The sequence below is a fragment of the Alligator sinensis genome, unplaced genomic scaffold (genome assembly GCF_000455745.1).
Source record: "Alligator sinensis unplaced genomic scaffold, ASM45574v1 scaffold1011_1, whole genome shotgun sequence".
NCBI classification, from domain to species: Eukaryota; Metazoa; Chordata; order Crocodylia; family Alligatoridae; genus Alligator; species Alligator sinensis.
Window position 1 is genome coordinate 499,230 of NW_005842785.1, and position 18,661 is coordinate 517,890.

At 44.3% G+C, this 18,661-nt stretch overlaps 1 protein-coding gene across 8 annotated transcripts in view; it reads right to left on the minus strand.

The window, feature by feature from the left end:
* CDK6 (cyclin dependent kinase 6) overlaps nt 1-18,661 on the minus strand; it is a 207,790-nt gene that overhangs the window by 37,318 nt on the left and 151,811 nt on the right. The window contains exon 6 of one of the 8 annotated variants that reach the window (XM_025191087.1): nt 5,665-5,827. The exons of the other annotated variants lie outside the window; for them this stretch is intronic. Coding sequence (XP_025046872.1) covers nt 5,680-5,827 — 148 coding nt within the window. The 3' untranslated portion in view covers nt 5,665-5,679. Of the gene's footprint in view, nt 1-5,664; nt 5,828-18,661 lie in introns of those variants that run through there. 8 annotated transcript variants of the gene reach the window in all.

Genomic DNA, 18,661 nt, shown 5'->3' on the forward strand with positions numbered 1-18,661 from the left:
TAGGGAAAAGAGGAAGTGGCATGGCAGGAGGAATGTATAAACTTGGGGTGTACAGAGCACATGTGTACCTCCATTTCCCAAGGGACTTGCCAGGTTTGGATGTGTAGAACCTTGCAAACGACTCTGTGAAATGACTATGTGGGAAGAACTTTGCAAGGCAAGCACAACTTCCTAGGGATCTGAGTGCTGTACATACCACATTTTAGCTACTGAAATAACACATATTCTTTGATCCTTTCAGAAGCAGGCAACATAACCCGCAAGTACTGATACCAAATGTCCAAACACGAGCTGTTACTCAGGTACAATATGTATTAACTCCCAAGACTGGCCCTAATGTTAGATTGTGTGCAGTGGTTGAAAAGCTCCCAGTCCCTAGAGACAAGGTGGATCAAAGGAATGGTGTGGTGCCCATAGAAAAACATTTCCACAACTACCTAAATTACATCAAATTCCACGTTGCTTTCTCTCAGCCACACTGAGCTCTCCTGGCTCAGCCAGATATTTACTTGGTACAGCATGCTAAAATGTCTCAGAGACATGTCATATTGTGCTAAATCATCCTTAGATGTTGTCAAGGCCCTGTTATCCCCCTGTTCCTTTCAGGTTCTACTTGATTTTCCACTCCTCTGGAGACAGATTTACAGTTTTTAAAAAAATATAAAGAATAGTTAACAGCTTTGGGGATGGAGATCTGCCAGAGCAAAGCTCTTGAAATGGAAACATGCAAACAGGAGACACATTTATCCTACATACTTTTGAGCTATTACATACATACTTAATGACTAATGACTGGTAGCAAATTATTGGTAATTTTCCTGGAACAGTCAGTTCAATAAAAATGGTCTAGATTAAATTCTATGACCAGACACTTGAACAGGAAGAACCACTTGAGCTTGGAAGCTTAGTAAGAAGTCCCTTTTCTCCCCCTCAAATATGTCAAAGTTGGAAGAGGAAAAGACCTTGTACATGAATCTGGAGTTTAAATACAGTTTGTGAGTAGTTTCTCATGAAAAAGAAAAGTAAGTTCTTACATTTCACACTACAGGATCTCTCATCCACAGTCCAAAAGGCATTCAGGTGAGACTCCTTGCAGCCTTGTTCTGCAGTGGGAAGAACTGTAGGGTGACCTACAGTTCTCCTCTCAGCTCCAGCCTTCCTCTTGCACAACCACAGCCATGTTGTTGTCCTCTACACTGGCTGTTTTTTCATTGCTTTGGGATGCAAAGCAACCGGAAGGCCCCATAAAAGAAGGCCCCAGGTGACATATAGCTGCTACTGTACCCTGCCTTAGCTTAGGGGATATGGCTGAGAAAAAGGGGTGTAGCATGGGTTCTACTTTTAGTGTTCCTACTTGATCATCTGCTGTGAGCTTCAACTAACTCAGTTCAGACTTGATGACCCTGTCTTTTGCTGCTAGACTTGTCTCCTAACAGCATATCCCCATTATAATGCTAACATACTATCTACCTGCAAATATTTGCATTCAGCACCTGTCACCTTTTATCTAGCTATCAAGAGAGGGCTCCTTCTCAAATGACCTCTGGGAAAGGCTTAAGCACTCCCTTTCAGACTCAAATGATTTTTCTTTCCCCTTCTGGCCCTTGCCTTTTTAAATATAGTCAGGTGAGACAAGGAAATCACCACACCGGTCCTACTTCTCTTCTTCCTCTAGAAGATGAATGAGAAACTCACAAGGACAAAAACAATTTGATAAGCTCAAGCAGGTGTCATCTGGCATGTTTCAGGCTACTATCTATGCCAGCTGCCTGGCTGTACATCCTCAGGAGACCCCAATACCAACTCAAACTTCTGCTTCTCTGAGAGTGTTCTCAGAGACTCCAGGCTAACAGGTTCTCAGGGCCTCTTCCTCTGCTATCTCCTCAGGCCACGGTCATCTTTGCCTGCCTCTCTTCTCCCAGTGTCAGTCTGCCTACCTCAAACTTCTTGCTTTGCCACAAAAGTTGCTCCCCCAGTTTGAAGAAGCAGTAACCTCAAGGGAACTGTGGATGGCTATATACCATTCAAATGACATGAAGAACAGCTCTTAGCAAGGGACAAGGGGAAAAGGAAACCCACAAAACTTATATTTTTGGATAAGACCCGCCTTGAGTTTTACCTCTCCCTCAGGTCAGTGGGGAGAGAGAGAAATCCCATATTTCATGAGAGAGGTTTTCAAAGGCACAAATGGCTGCAATATGTACATAGCTGCTACGTGTGCCTTTGAAAATCTACCCCAGCAAATGGTAGATTTTTGCCAGAAAGTGAGGACATTGATTTGGTACTTTATTTGAGCTTTCCTATTCTCACTGGAAAATCAGCCATTGTCTTAGCACAATACTGTATTTGCATTTGACCATTAAATTAGCTCTGTAGACACACAGCTTCTACTGGTCCTCCTACCCCTCCCTCCTGGTTCTGTTTTGTTTTTTGTCATGGTTAATGACAGTTTTTGGTTTCTATGGTTTATCAACGGTTTCCCTCACCCACAGCATCTATTCCTCTGACTGAAAGTCTGGCATGATTGGAAACTGGAAGGAAAACCACAACTGAATGGCCTGGCATTCACTTGACACTCATCTCCAACCACAGACTGATATGGTTACCGGATTTGACTAACGGCTATCAATCAGCCCAACTGTAGACATTTGAGACAATACATGCCAATGAAACCTAGAAGGAAAATGTGAACTAAACCACAGTACTATATATTTTATTTGGAGCTCATCTACTTGAATGGGTATCTCACCGTCCTGAGATAACCTGCTAATTTTTCTGCTTGATAAGCCTTAGAATTATTTAGATTTGTCTACCCTCCAGTTCATGAATGTGCACATATACCTTGTATCGAAAGTCACTGATTTAGGATTAAGCTGAAAACACTGCTTGTCAGTATATTAGAATAACATGAACCAGTATGACTGCCTGTCCTTCCTTTGTCTCTTAGTAGGATTAGATGTCATTGTTATTATTTCAGATGGGAAGGTCACTGGGTTAAATTAGTGGTCCAAGAGTGCAACAGAAATGCTTTAAAAAATCTCTGTATTTGGCTGGCCACTTGTCTGGAAAGGAAGAAAAAGCCTAAGTTGTTAGGTCTGGTTTGGAAAAACCATCAGCCTCCCACACAGCCACGCACACAAGAATGGCAGAGGAATAAAAGAGGAAAAGTGCAAAGCACAGAAGTCTGAATGCTGACTGGATCTTTCCAAGGAATGAACCTCCTCCCAGTGCAGTTGGTCTGGACTGTGATGAACTTGTATGGTACTTGCACTTAAATCATTCTTGTAAGAAAACAAGATGATTTCCAAAAATGGCAAAAACCAACTCAGGCCAAAACTGTATAGTACCTTGGTTCAAAGGTTGCAAACTGAGCTGTGTATTCCAGGAAGCAGTAATCATCTTTATTTTCTTATAACAAAGACAAAAAAGAACCAAGTGTCGGTTTCTTGTTTTTAAGTTTTGTTGCTACGAACATTTAATTGCGACCAAACAGGTAAATTAATGTTTGCAAAATATATTTTTGAGCTTTTGGTCCAGTAGATATACTATGTAAAGTTTCACTGAAAAACACAATATAACGTGATTTCAAATTTAGTGCCTGACACTGATGTAGGATTAATACAAAACAACAGTTCTCTCTCAGACCACATTTAAAGAGCCTGCCATTTACAGAGGACCTGGCAGCAAGAAAACATGTGTGTACAGTGACATAGGGTACTGTACCATTTGGTTTTATTGACTTCTCTTTTTAATATCCTCAATTTCTCCACTGTCCTTGTTTTATATCACATTTTCCTTTTCTTTTTTTTTTTAAATTTTCACTGCTTCTCTTACCTTTCTGACAGTTTTCAAAAGCATCTCCTGGCCCTGTTCCTTCCCTACATTAGTGTGGCATCTCAGAAAATTGTTGAAACAGGGTGAAGGTAATAAAAAGATATATTTTATAGTAAGATCCAGAAAAAGATGGCAAGCTGACTATGGGGAAAACTACAGGCTGTAAATAAAGTGATACAATCTGGCTGTTTCACATCTACAATGGACATTTCCATCACTAGGGGGGCGTAGGCTACCTGATACACTCTAGCACAGGAATATAGGTAACAAAAGAATGAAGAACGTGCCTGAAATGAGAACATGCAGCATTGAAGAAAAATGCCCCTTGACTCCATGGATATTACTACTGGCACAGATGTTGAAGATGTAACAAGAGGGAAGGTTCCACTCATGCCACTTCTCATATAGGGGGATGTTTAGGGTGTAACCCTCGCCTTGCAATGACCATTCATTTTACTGGGGTTGGAGTTTCACTCAAGATTTATCTATGTAGGAAGAAAACATAATCAGCAGTTGGTTAAAAAAGACTCAAAATATAGCAAATAACAATTAATCAATAAGTGTCAAGGCAAAAAATCCTGAGACTAAAATCCTGCTCTGCTGTATTTAGTGTAAATTTTTCCACTTCTTTCCTTTTGATCCCTATGAATGTTACATGAACACCCTCAGGTCCTGTGCAGAGTACAGGCCAGTCACACCACAGTATTTTCATCCATCAGCTTCACATTTCATGGATAATATTGTTACAATAACAATACCACTGTGGTTATATAAACAAGTCAGTACTATGCTGCACTAAGTATGTTGGTGTGTATAAAACTGTATAAGACTTTAATGATGACCATAAGCTTTAAAACAAACTGATGTGTATCCTTCCAAGACATAACAAATGTCATCGTGTCATCACTAAGATGTAATAAGCCCTAATGAGGTGTGGAGGCATGGAACCTGAATTGGTTCAGGATGGGGCATAACAATTTATGGATGAAGTAGTATATAGATATTTATGGATACAGGTACTATGGGAGCAATAATCAGTGCATGTGATATGCAGATTCAAATAACTGGTGTTCGTATAAGTGACTGACTGAAAGGAAAGTAGATATGGGAGACCTCTGGTAATCCCATGCTTCAAGGCTTCTACCGATCACCTGGAGGGTCCAGAAATATTTCTGTTTACCTCGTGAAGGATTTATTTGGCTTCTGTATGTGTTCCTCCTGCCTCTAACTATCTTTCTCTGAAGATTGGCCTCAGCTAGCAGTGGCAGCTCGGTTGAGATGTGCTGGTATAGTAGAACTTAGATTATTCAAAATCAGGTGGTTTGCAACTGCTTAATTTGTGGTAAGTTTGTTCCCTTTACAGTTTGTCCCCTGTACTGCTCTTGGTACTTAAACTGTCAAATACCTAACTGGAGAGTTTTGCTCATGTGCTCTATGTCAAACCGACTGCTAGATTTGGAGTCATGAAGAAACTTTCCCTCCTGGGTCAGACTGTCAAGGACTATGTGGCTTTTCCCTTTCTCTGTAGCACAGGAAATGGGTTTTTTTCCTAGTTTCATATAACTTAGCTGTGGAAGAAGCTATCACATGAGACAAAACTAAGACAGAGGCAAGCCACTGGATGCTTAATATTCTTTCTAGTACAAAGATAGGAAGAACTGCAAGAATGCAATATAGCTACATGGGGAGCTCCTTAGTTATCTGAAAAATCAAGAGGTACATATGACATGGGCCAGGGGAGGCAGGACGTGTCATTATGGAATACAAAGCATGGCTTTACAAAGGAACAGCACAAACATGTAGGGACAAAATCAACATGGCAAAGTGCAATAAAAGTTATAACTGTCAAGAAATGAAAGAGGCAACAAGAAGGGGGTGTACAAATTTGTCAGATGGAAAAAAAAAAAAGGGTAGGGAAACTAAAGTGAAAATGGAAGATGCAAAGTAGGTGGAGCTACCCAATGTCTTCTTTGCTTCAGTCTTCACAAACAAGCTGCGAATAGAAAAATAGCAAGATAAATATAAAGAAAGAAGAGAAAGAGATGCAAATCATGGTAAGTGAAGGGAACTTCTGAAAAACTTGAATAAATTTAAGTCAGCAGAGCATAATGCAGTCGTTGTCAACAAGGATGCTGCAGCACCCCAGGGTGGCATGACACTGGCACTGCCCCCTCTACCACACAGTGAAACTGCCTTGCATGCCTCTGTTTTTAGGAGGTATGTTGAAGCAGAACTAGGAAGAGCTGCAGCAGCAGCAGGAACAGCATGCTTGCCTGCATAATATAATGCAGGCAGGGGTGCCTATCTGCTGCAGCTCTACATGGGACAGTTCAGTTTCATCTGCCTCATGTGCCTGTTTCTAACAGATACCATGCAGGATCAGACTGTAAGCAACTCCTGCTGCAGCCACTTCCTGATCTGGCTCTGCAGAAGACATGTGGCACAGTTCCAGCTAGCCACAGTGGTGGTGGCAATAGGGTGAATATAATATAATTATAATCTATCCAATTAATAATATTAATAGTATAAGACTTTATATTACAATATTTATAATTTATTTATATGAACTCCTTAAATGGGGTGACACTAAATTTTGAAAAGTTTTGGAGGGGTGTCTTGAGTCTAAAATGGTTGAGAACCACTGGCCTAATGAAATTTCCTGCAGAGTGCTGAAGAAATCTCATTGATATTGGCAATAATATTCATAAACTCTTGAATAACAGGTGAAGTCCCAGAGGACTGGAGAAGGGATAACAATATGTCCATCTTTTTAAAAAAAAAAGGAAGACGACCTAAGGAACTAATGATTTGTCAGTCTGATTTCAATACCTGGTAAATTACTAGAACCAATTGAAGAGCATTCAATCTGTAAATATCTGGAGACTGAGGAGATCACTAGCAACCAGTATGGAATTAAGAACAAATCATATCAATCTCAATTAATTTCCTTTATTTGCTAGGGTAACTAGTTTGGTGGGTAAAGGGAATACAGCAGACATAACTGACTTAGGAAGAGGGAAGTAGTAGTAGTTTTCAAATAGCTGAAAGGCTGCCCCAAAGAGGATGGTTCTCTTTGTAGATGTTCTCTTTGTAGAGGCAGGACACATAGAAAATAGTAAATCTACAGCAAAGCAGCTTTAGATTAAATCTCAGGAAAAACTTAACTGTAAGAGAAGGAAGTCAATGGAACAAGCTGCCTAGTTATTTTCAGAACCTTCTTCATTGGAGGTTTTCAGAAAGAAGCTGCTGAATAGACATCTGTCTGGGATACTTTAGGAATGGGGAATCCTGCATCTACACAGACAGTTGGACTAAATGACAATCGATGTCTCTTTCAACCCTGTGATTCTGACCAGTTTTAGGAGAGCTACAAAACCTAGCTGTTTAAATAAAGCTTCTGTACCATATCTGGAATGTTTCAGAACCTTGCCGCAATAAGTCTTGCAAAGATGCAGAAAGCCCAGACTCTAAAGTTTGTCTGCTAATGACTATTGTTAATATTTCCTGAATACCTCACAAACCCTATTTTGATGGAAAGTCTCATACCCCTTGGTGAATAACTATCATAGATTTCATAGACATTAGGGCTGGAAGGGACCTTGGAAGATCATCAAGTCCAGCCCCCTGCCCAAAGGGCAGGAAGTCAGCTGGGGTCATAGGATCCCAGCAAGATAAGCATCCAGTTTGCTCCTGAAGGTGTTCAACGTAGGCGCTTGAACCACCTCCGGTGGCAGGCTGTTCCAGACCTTGGGGGCTCGGACAGTAAAGAAATTCTTCCTTATGTCCAGCCTGAAACAGTCTTGCAGTAGTTTATGACCATTCGACCTAGTCGTCATCCCTTGGGGCACTCTGGTGAACAAACGTTCCCCCAGATACTGGTGGTCATCCCTGATAAACTTATAGGTGGCCATCAGATCACCCCTGAGCCTGCACTTTTCCAGGCTAAAGAGCCCCAGGGCTCTCAGCCTGTCATCATAGGGTCTGCTTCCCTGACCTCTGATCATGCGCGTGGCTCTTCTCTGGACTCTCTCAAGCTTCTCCACATCCTTTTTGAATTGTGGAGCCCAAAACTGGACACAGTACTCCAGCTGCGGCCTCACTAAGGCTGAGTACAAGGGGAGAATGATGTCCCGGGATTTGCTTGAGAAGCATCTATGGATGCAAGCCAGCGTTTTGGTCGCTTTACTAGCCGCAGCATCGCATTGCAGGCTCATGTTCATCTTGTAGTCAATGATGACCCCCAAGTCTCTTTCTTCCATAGTGCTAGCCAACATAGCACTGCCGAGCCTATAAGGATGCTGCGGGTTTTTCTTCCCAAGGTGGAGAACCTTGCATTTATCGGCGTTGAACACCATCAGATTCTCGTCCGCCCGCTTGCTGAGCCTGTCCAGGTCAGCCTGGATCACCCGCCTGTCTTCTGGTGTGGATGCTTTGCCCCAAAGTTTGGTGTCATCGGCGAACTTGGCCAGTCCGCTTCTGACTCCAGTGTCCACATCATTAATGAAGATGTTGAACAGTATGGGTCCAAGGACGGAGCCTTGGGGGACCCCACTGGTCACAGGACACCATGATGAGTGACTTCCATCAATTACTACCCTCTGGGTCCGACCACGGAGCCAATTTTCCAGACAGTGGATCGTGGAGGACCCAAGGCAACAATTGGCCAGTTTCTCCAAGAGGGGATCATGGGAAACCAGATAGAAGGCTTTTTTGAAGTAAAGATATATGACATCAATCTCTTCTCCCTTGTCCAGGTGATAGGTCACCTGGTCGTAGAAGGAAATGAGATTGGTCAAGCAAGACCTACCCACAACAAACCCGTGCTGGCTATCCCTTAAGATGTTGGCGTCGGCCAGTCCGTTAAGGTCATTTAGTCATTTAGCTACTTCACTGTTAAGATAACTGGGAGCTTACACAGGGGCATTACTGGAAGAGCTGGGAACAGAAACAAGGCCTTTATTTATTATACACGAAAGCCAACTCTCAGTCATTTTGCTGTACAATCTTTCAGAAAGAACGTTCCATATTACTAGAGCAGCGGGGGCCTACCTTTGGCAGGTGTGCCATAAATTAAGCCTCAGGTCTCCCCGAGTGCCATTATGATCCCCTTGCTCTCTGATCCATCACTCTGCTCCCTGCCTGACTTTTTGCTCTGCTTTCTGCTGCTCTGCTTCCTGTCCTCTCCCTGATCTGTCATGTGCCAGTGCCACACTCAGAGGCTGCTCTTGCCATTTGTGATGTGTGCCACAGGTTGGGCACCCCTTTAATAGAGTGTGATCCTGTCCCCCTGGGGTGGCTGGTTCACACTGCATGGTTTATGGTTGATATCCTGTCCCCACTGAAGTCCAAGCAAGTTTTGCTAATGCTTTCAGTGCAATGAGGATTTAATCCTCTGACTGCTACAGTCTGTGCTTAAAAGAGCCATTCTGTTAGCTTAAGTGGTAAAAGCTAAAGCTTTTAAATCCAACATCTAAATATCCCAAATTCAGTCCCTGCAGATGACTCAAAATGAGAATTGTGTGTTATATTTGGCTATACTATCTGTAACCATCACACCAAATTCTGCTCCCTTAGCTAGTAATAGAAACTAAAACTTCTGATGCCCAGATTCCATTGCTGACTCACAAATATGTGAGTCACTGGTAAAGCATGTGCTGTGTTTCCCTGTAAGAAACTTGGTCCTACAGCTGAAGTGGAAAAATTATGTACAGCAAATCTGACAGTTGCGTGTTCAAACCCTACAAACAACAAGAACTGTCTCGTCTGGAATCAGCTTGGGGCTTTGCCCTGCTGCTACCTCTGTTCTTCCTGGAGATCAGGCGCAGAACAGAGGAGGCTGCATTCCAGGAGCAGAACAGAGGAGGAAGTCCCCAGCCTGGGGAAGGCATGGGGATCTCCCTACCACTCTACTCCCTCCAGGGACTAGCATGGGGATAGGAGTGGGGGCCACTGCTCCCTATGCCTTCCCCAGACCAGGATCACCCAGATCTGTTGAAGTTGTGGAGGGAAGAGAAGAGTGGGTGGATTCAGGCTGAACACCTATCCTGTTCCCTTTCCCAGAAACATTTCTAGAAATTAATGCCTGTTTGTGGCCAGTGTAGGTCCAAAAGGTCAGATCTTGATTTTTAAAATGTACTTTTCCAGAAAGCAAGCCTCCATTTCAAAAAAATGTAATATTACTATCAGGACATTGAGGGGGTCACAGGGACTCTTTCATCTGTAGGTCACTCATAGGCGCAGCTCAGATGAGATATAAAATTGCTTCCAGCTAATAAAGCTTGATGAGTGTCAGTACCACCTGTCATATCACAATCTGATTAGACTGTCAACTCTTGGAGGGAGTGTGGGGGCAACAGTCCTGACTTCTATTTCAGTGAGGCCATAATCTCAAATGAACGAATTACTGTGTGTTTAAGGGGTAGAGACATATGGAGCAGTTGACATGTCTGTGCCCATTCAGACTCCAGGGTAAATGAAAAGTATATGCCATGGCAACCTGGCTTTGTTTCATTGAGGGTTTATCTGCCCTGGTTTAGCTTCCACTTTCCACTTTAGCAGGCACCTGGACAGTTTGTGCGTGTCAGCTGGTCTGCATCAAGTTTCTGTGCCCTTTGAACCTGCTGTAACCTATTTGTTCATCCATACTCCTTTACTGCTTTACTTACAAAGACGTTACTCCCTAGTTTGGATGCATTTGTACTGTATAACAGTACTTATCCGGATCACAGGAAGGGAAATAAGTTCTACTAATATAATGCACCTTGAGAATGGAATAGTAGTGTCTACAGATGGACTTGTACACTTGGACATAGCTGTTTTAGTAAAATACCGCATACCTATCCTACATACCTAGAGCAGAAAAGTTTTCAAAGGTAGACCAGGCCTAGTCTGGGTCTTCTATAAAGAGCTCCTGCCATACTGCATTATCATATCTCTTGTTTGTGAGAGCAGTTGACACAGTAATTGTTCCATATGACCTAAGGCAGGGGCGAGCATTTATTTCCACTGGAGGGCCGCTTAATGAGTTTTGGTGAGCTGTTGAGGGCCACATGGGTAGCTTGACTGCCTGACAGTTGCCCACTTCCTGTTCATCATCTTGGCACTAGAAGTCCCATCCCTAACCCCTGATCTTTGCCACCAGAAGTCCCTCCCCTTGCTCTGGAAGTATTCCTGGGTGGGGGGGTTGCCATCTTGAAACTGGGAAAAAAAAAACATATACTTAAAAAAAAAAAATTTCAAATATCTACTATCACTTATTTTAATTTAATTAAAAAAATATTTTTCTCCTGATTTTTGTTTGAGTAGTGTTATCTAGAGGTGATTGCACAATAGCTCAAAACACACTCTTACTCTTGTATATTGTGTGTAGGGGAAATAAAATTGTGTATGTGGGGGCTGTGTGGTTGGGGAGTAGGTGTGAGGGTACGGGGGTGTATGTGGGGTGTGGGTATGGTGAGTGGGGTGTGTGGCAGTGGGTGTCAGGTATGTGGTTGGAGTGGGGGGGAGGTGGGTGTGTCTGGGGTATGATGGGGGAATATGGGACTGTGTGGGGCCTGTGGTAGGGTGTGGGGTTATGGTTGGGGGGTGGGAGTATGTGTATGGGAGGGTGGGGTGTGAGTGTGTTGGGGTATAGTGAGAGGTAGGGAGCCAGCCCCACCTGTCCTGTCTGGGCTGCAGTATGCAGTTCCCAGCTGCAAGGCCAGGACCCATGTGGCATGGCATGGAGCCACTTCATGCCATACCACGTGGGTCCTGGCTTTGCAGCAGGGAACCATGCGCTGCAGCCAGAATGAGCTGGGCCAGGCTGGTTCTGTACTGCACCGGTTGGGTCCCAGCCTTGCAGTGGGGAACTGCGTGGTGCTGCACAGAGCCAGCCTGGCCCATCCTGTCCCAGCAGCACATGATTCCTCACTGCAAGGCCAGGATCCACATGGCGTGGCACAGAGGGGACGGGATGGGCTGGCCCTATGCCATGCAATGCAGTCCCCAGCCTTGCAGCCGGAACTGCGTTGTGCCAGACTGGGCTGTATGCAGGCTGGGGCTGTTCTGCTTCCCTTGCCGCCAGCTGTGGCTGCTGCTGCCGCTACTCATGGCCCTGCCGTGCTGTGCTGCTCAGGATGGGCAGGAGGGAAGCTTCAGCAGTAGGGTCCTGCCCAGCACATGGAGCTTTGGCTCCAGCTCCTGGCCACCTTTCACCCACTCTGTCTCCCTGGCACAATGAGCAGCCCCTGCAGGCAGGCAGAACAGGTGGAAGGTGACCGGGAGCTGGATCTCCATGCACTGGGCAGAAACCTCCCGCTGAAGTTTCCTCCTGTCCATCTGCCTGGAGCAGTGTGCCACAGCAGGAGCAGTAGCCATAGCCAGAGGCAAAGGGATCAGAACACCCTGCTGGCCCTGGCCAGTGCGCACAGCTTCTGGTGGGGCTGTTCCTGGCATGGCTGCAGCCAGCTGGATGTTGCTGTGCTCCCTTTGCCTTCAGCAGCCACTCCTCCTCCCATTCCTGCCCCCTGCTGCGCTGTTCCAGAAGGGGGTGGGGAGGAAGCTTCAGCCTGGCTGCTCCTGCTGGAGGTGAGCGGAGCAGAGGACCATACGACCAGCTGCAGTTGCACTGGGAGCAGCCCCACTAGAAGCTCCATGCTGGCTGGGGCTAGGGGGAATATAGCCCGGGCTGTCCGGGTGGGGCTCAGCCCCATGTGGAGCATTGCAGGGGCAGCTGTGGGCTGGCTCCAGCCAGCTGGCAGGTCGGATCTGGCCCACAGGCTGTATTTTGTCCGCCCCTGCCCCTAAGGGCTGGTGGAGGGAGGTGAAAAAAAAAAATCAGACCTCACCCCTGACAATTTTTCTTTTCTTTAAATAATCTCACGGGTTGAGCCAGTCTCTTGGTTTCTGATTTTTTGAGGTTGGCAATATTTCTTAAAGACACCAGATTAACCCTGATGGAGTTAAAATATAGACACTGTCAGGAAAAAGTCCTCAAATATAAAATTCATTTCCCTGATTAGTGGGCTACAGCTGTAATTTGGGGACTTCTGTGTCATGCTCATCAGTTTTTTTGAGACTTTTCCTGAAGAATAAGAAATAGAGAGAAGAAATGGACAAGTATTAATTTATGCAGGACCTAGGGGAGACCTTTTTTAGACACTAGATCCAAGTTAACAGGTAGAATATTTATGTAGATTGTCTCTGAAAGCACAACGTTGAAAGAATGAGGTGTATTATTGCAAATGGAAATAAAAATATACATAACTTTTGTGAGACATGCATTATTATGGTAGGTAGTGGGAAATGACATGAAATTACAGCTATACTTATTCAATTTACCAATTAATAAAAAGAAACTGCCCACTGGTACAAAGGGCAGTCTCTCAAGCACACAATATTTTCAGGATAACAGGAGTTGCAATAATAGTATTAGGCCAAGCAAACCTGCTGGGGCCCTTTGGATACTATTTTTATATTTAAATCAAGAAAAGGAAAAGGAAAATGGTTCCATTGTCTATGTGATAATTACCACCATACTTAAACTACTCAGATCTGATAAAAAATGGCTCATGTTTGAAAGCTTAATGATGCAGTTGGTCTAATAAAAGATACCACTCTAAGAAATCCCTGCCTCTTGCACTATGCTTGAAGCACATTTGCTTATAATTATGGTATAGATATAGAGCATCCACACTTCCCAAACATATACATGGCTATCATCTTGTAGGCTGGCCATGTCTAGATGCACTTAGAGCTGAGAACTGAAACACTTATGCATTGCTTTACAGGAATTTCTGTTACAATAAACTTATTTGGTAGCCAGGTGAACTGGTTGTGTGTGTAAGCACAGGTGGAATAAATGAATAATTTGCTCTGTGTGTATTTTTTGGAGCAGCTGAAGATAGCAGCATCAATTCAAGCAATATTTCAAAGATTTGCCATCTTCTCATATAATTTGATAAATTTCCTTTGTATTGTCTTTGGTTTTGAAGTCTATCAGCTAGTTATATGATATGTAGTCACATGAGATCTAGCACTGTATTGACTATCCTCTGCTAGCAGTAGCTTGAATTGTCTGCATGAATGTATCCATTACAATATATCACAGTGACCCACACTTTCTGTGACTTGATATAGTGTATTGATAACTAAAACAATTCTTAGGAAAATTATGAAGTAAACTACTAATTGTCACAGGAATGGGTACTCTTGCCCATGCAAGCAATTCATTCTGTTGCATACATGAATATTCTGATAGTTCATTACTCATTTATTCCAAAAATAGTTCCAATGAACTCTGTGGAATAAGGTACCCTTCAGCATGAATATGGGTATAAGCATGTGAGCAAATTCATCACAGGGCAAAAGGTGGCAGGGCTCTACCACACATCATGTGTTCTGATGTAAATGCCTGTGTATACACTCTTACTTTGTGGCAAGTGGTAACCTGGCTTTCAGTGAAAAAGATCCAAGTTAAAATCAACACAAAGGAGAAACAGTGGGAGGAGCAGGGGGTGGTAAGAAAATAAGCATCTGGGGATATGGTATGACAAAAGGAAAAGGTTGGCTTTAATGCTGTACCAACAGCCAATTTTTCAATCTAAATTTTAAAAGAACCCATATGCTCTTATCCCATCAGCAGCAGTTTGGAAAGAAGATGGGTGGTACCCAAGTTGCCTACTATTTTTTTCCCAAAAATACCTGCCACATTTATTCAATCTTTTGGAAACAATCCATGGGAGTTTGCAAAATTTTACAATTTATTGCTACTAAGGCCATAGTAACATAGCTTTTCTTTTGCAATTCATCAAGGATATTAAAACGAGAGCATATGTCATACAAAGTTTATTGCAAAATCAAGTCCAACCAACAGTCAGAGAAGACATTAAATGCCATTCATTTTAGTTTTGTGACAGTCAAGCTTTAAATTGGTCTGCCAAATGCCCTTGCATAATTAAATGTCTGAAAGTCATACTGTTACCATCATTAAACAACATAGCACATATACACTTGGCAGATGCCTAAAGTCCAGAGTTTTTGACTGCCTCCCAGATTTAGGACTGAAAATGTCAAACTGACCCTGCTTTGGCAACAATAAGAGAAAGCCTGGTTGTATCAAAATCTGCCTCCAATCAAACTTTATTTGCATTAAGAAATCTGCCATTTTGTAATCTCAAAGTAATATTTGTATTTGCAATCAGTAAAAAGTACGAATTGTCCCTAATTTTATTTATCATGTTGGAATTTTGATTTGAAAAGTGAGTGAGGCTCATATACTGTAAGAGGGACAACTGAAAAATCAATGTAAACGTTTTGCCTTCACTAAATTAAGTAACAAAATAAGGTGTTTGAACAAATACTAAATTCTCTCAGTTTAGTTGTTTCTCATGCTTTAGTCTCTCTGAAAAAGCTAAAAATAAAGCTGCTTTTTGATTTTGAAAGTTAGAAAAATATTATTGGCTCAATATCATTGTCAACTTCGCAATATGTGGGATAAGACTTTGAAAATTTGCAATGGAGGACTTAGCAGAAACTCCTAAAATACACACTCTTCTTTTCTCTCATTTACTGATCTAATATATGAGTCATAAACAGAGGGTGGAGTGTAGTAAATCTGCCCAGGCCATCTGACCAGGCAACAAGCCCCCCTGCCCCCCCGGGGGTATTTTTCCATATAGTAACTTTAATAAGCAGTGAAATCCCACCATTCTTTTGTAGATTAAAAATACTATCACAAATACGAGTTCATCTCTATCAAGAAATATTGGTATTACCTGGTGCTTTCTAAGGACTACTATATTATAGATATGATTTTGCAGTTTTTCAAAACTGATCATTGTTTTTTAGGTTGATAGGTGACCTGTTTTCCTCAGATTTTCCCATTTTATTTATTAAAAATGATTTCACAGAAGCTGTTCCAAAATGGTCCATGTAGTTGCTATAAGCAGGCTGTCAGCAGACTATATAGTTACAATGTATAATTCTTGCTGTAGAGTCTAGTTTTCATTCAGACTAGGGACAGACATTACACATAAACTGGTTTAAGTGATCAGAAACTGGTTTAAACCTTTTACAGAACAGATGTTCAGTGCACATAAACCATTTTGAAAATAGCTGAAACCAGTTTGAGATAAGTCTGATACTACATTCAACCAGGTTTAACTGATTTGGGTCAAACCGGTTTATGCAATGTCTGTCCCAGACCTCTTGCTGGTTTAAGATAAACCAGACTCCTCCAGCATCCTGGCATGCTCTCTGGGCTGGGTGGGGCTCTCTGCTCCACAGCAGGGCTGGCCTCTTCACTCTGCTCCCTGACTGCAGCTCCTGCAAAACTGCGGGCTGTTCCCCACCCTCTGCCTCTGCCTCACCACTCCCTGCTAAGCAGGAATTCCACCCCCACCCCTCTGCCTTGCAAAGAGAGTTGTCTGTGTATTAGCTAATAGACCACATGCTGGCTATGGTTCTGCTGAATCAACAGGCAGAATCAACAGGTAGCTGGTAATGTCCTTCTGTTGTTTTGTTACTGGGGTGATAAACACTGAGTTAGGGGTGATAAACACTGTTATCAATTCCCTGCTGGACTAATAAGAGCATCCTGCTGGGACCTGGCCATGCCGCCTGTGGCAAGGTGGGACTCCCCAACTAGCCACAGTGCTAGTTTCCCCGCGTGCCTTTGGGCATGTCACCCACCTTGCCTCGCCTGCCATGCCTTGTTGTTAATTAAAAGCACAAGGCTGCCCATTCTTGCCCTGATGCCAGGGGGCGCTATCTGCAGCTCCGTTCCTCTCCTACACCGCAGCCCAAGCCTCGCAGATGGCATCCAGATGACAATGCTCCCGGCTTACAGCTGGACCAAGCTTAGGCTTCATTGTCAGGCTGCAGACACACACATTCATACCGCCCTCCTCTTACTAGGGCCTCTCTCACTCCACCCCCTCTCATAGGGTCTCTTTCATGCCTCGACAACTTGTACTGCCTTACTCCCTCTTGGAGCGGGCCCCTTAGGCCACAGGCTTTAGCTAGCTCATATCTTGGGTGGCAGACGTACCGTCTTTTGGGTCTCTCCTGCAACCCCCACCGGGGTAGTGGGCAGCCAATTACCCAACCGGGTCTAAGCTTGCCCTGGCCCCTTCCCGGGGCAACTATGTACAGTCAGACAATACTGGGCTCCCAGCCCTCTGGTTTTCCCCTCACTGGGGCTCCTCGTCTCTTCCCCCTTACTGGGGCTCCACATCTCACACTGCCCCTCTCACTGTGGTTCCACATCTCCGCCCCCTCACTGGGGCTATGGGGCTTCCCTCCCCTGTGGGGCTCAGGTGGCTGCAGCTGTGCTCCAGGGTCTCACAGGGACTCTCACTCGTCCCCTGGAGCAGTAGGTCATTGTGCTCTACTATAGCTCTTACTTTCGACCAACACTCGGCCTCCCAGCAGTGCAGGACTTACCGGGGTTAGGACTCACCCCTCTCTCTTGAACTAAGCCCCCACCCCTTACTCATTCTCTGGCCCAAACTGTGGCCTCAGGAGTCTGAAGACATACCGTGGTCTCCCCTCACTGCGGCCGCCCCCTCACTGGGGCTCATCTCTGCCCCACTCACTGGGGCTCCACAACGCCTCCTTAGTGGGGCCACAAGGCTTCTCTCCCCGGTGGACTCAGGTGGCTGTAGCCATGCCTGGTCCCAACTACCTTTCCTCAGGGTCCTACACCCCACAGGGCTCAGGTGGCCGCAGCCATGCCTGGCCCCCACTCTCGCTCCTCAGGGTCTTGCACCCCATAGGGCTCACGTGGCCGCAGACATGCCTGGCCCCAACTACCTCTGATGTTACATGACCCACCTGAAGGTGAGGGCTGAGGTTAAGGCACCTTTCACTGGGGTGGTAACTGGCCTGGCATTTCCTGGCAGCTCTGATGCCACCGAGAGCCCCAACAGGCCACCCACTCCTGGCAGGGTGCAGTTTTAGGTCATGCCCAGGACCAGGAGCCTCCAAACCATCCCCTACAGCTCCTGCTCTTACTTCCAGGGTAGTCGTTATTCAGCCTTGCAGCCAGGTGATGTTACTGCCTGGGCTGCCAGCAGCAAACTGCTCTCTTTATATAGGTGGCCAGAGGTCTAAAATGGCTGCCGCAATCAAACACCTGCTGGCTGCTTGGCTCCGCTCTTAAAGTGGCAGGAATCAACAGTGCCCTGCCACACATCTTCCCGCTTAAAATAGTTCCTGGGTAAGGTTTCCCCTACTGCTCCTCCCAAAGCTCCTCCTCAGAGCCTGTGAAAGCCCTCAAGTGGCAAGCACCCCCAAAGGTGCTCTGCCACACCCCACATCAGCTCAGGCCTGTGCAAAGGAAGGGAGGGCTGCTCTAGAGCTCCAGCTTCTAGCCTGAGCCACTGCAGGCATGTGCTGGCATTTCTGGGATGTCTGTACAGTTACAAAGTGACTTAGCCTAGCCAGGTTACACTAACTTGCAAAGACTGAATCAATTCAGGCTCAGGCTTTTTGAATGTCTGTCCCTAGCCTCAAAGTGTGTATGTGTGTGTATATATATATATATATATATATATATATATATATATATAAAATCAGGCTGGTATTTTACAATGAAATAATACACAGGGAGGTTATCGAATCCCCATCATTGGAAGCCTTAAGAGCAGGTTAGATAAATATCTGCCAAAAATGCTTCAGATATGATTAATCCTGCCTTGAGGCAGAAAGAAGAACTAGATGGTCCCTTGAGGACCTTTTAATTCCTATTTTCTGTGCTTCTAGAAATATCAATACTTAATCTAACCAGATCAGCCAAAAAAGCCTCATTTCTACTTTTCCTCACTACACTGATGTTTTACTACCT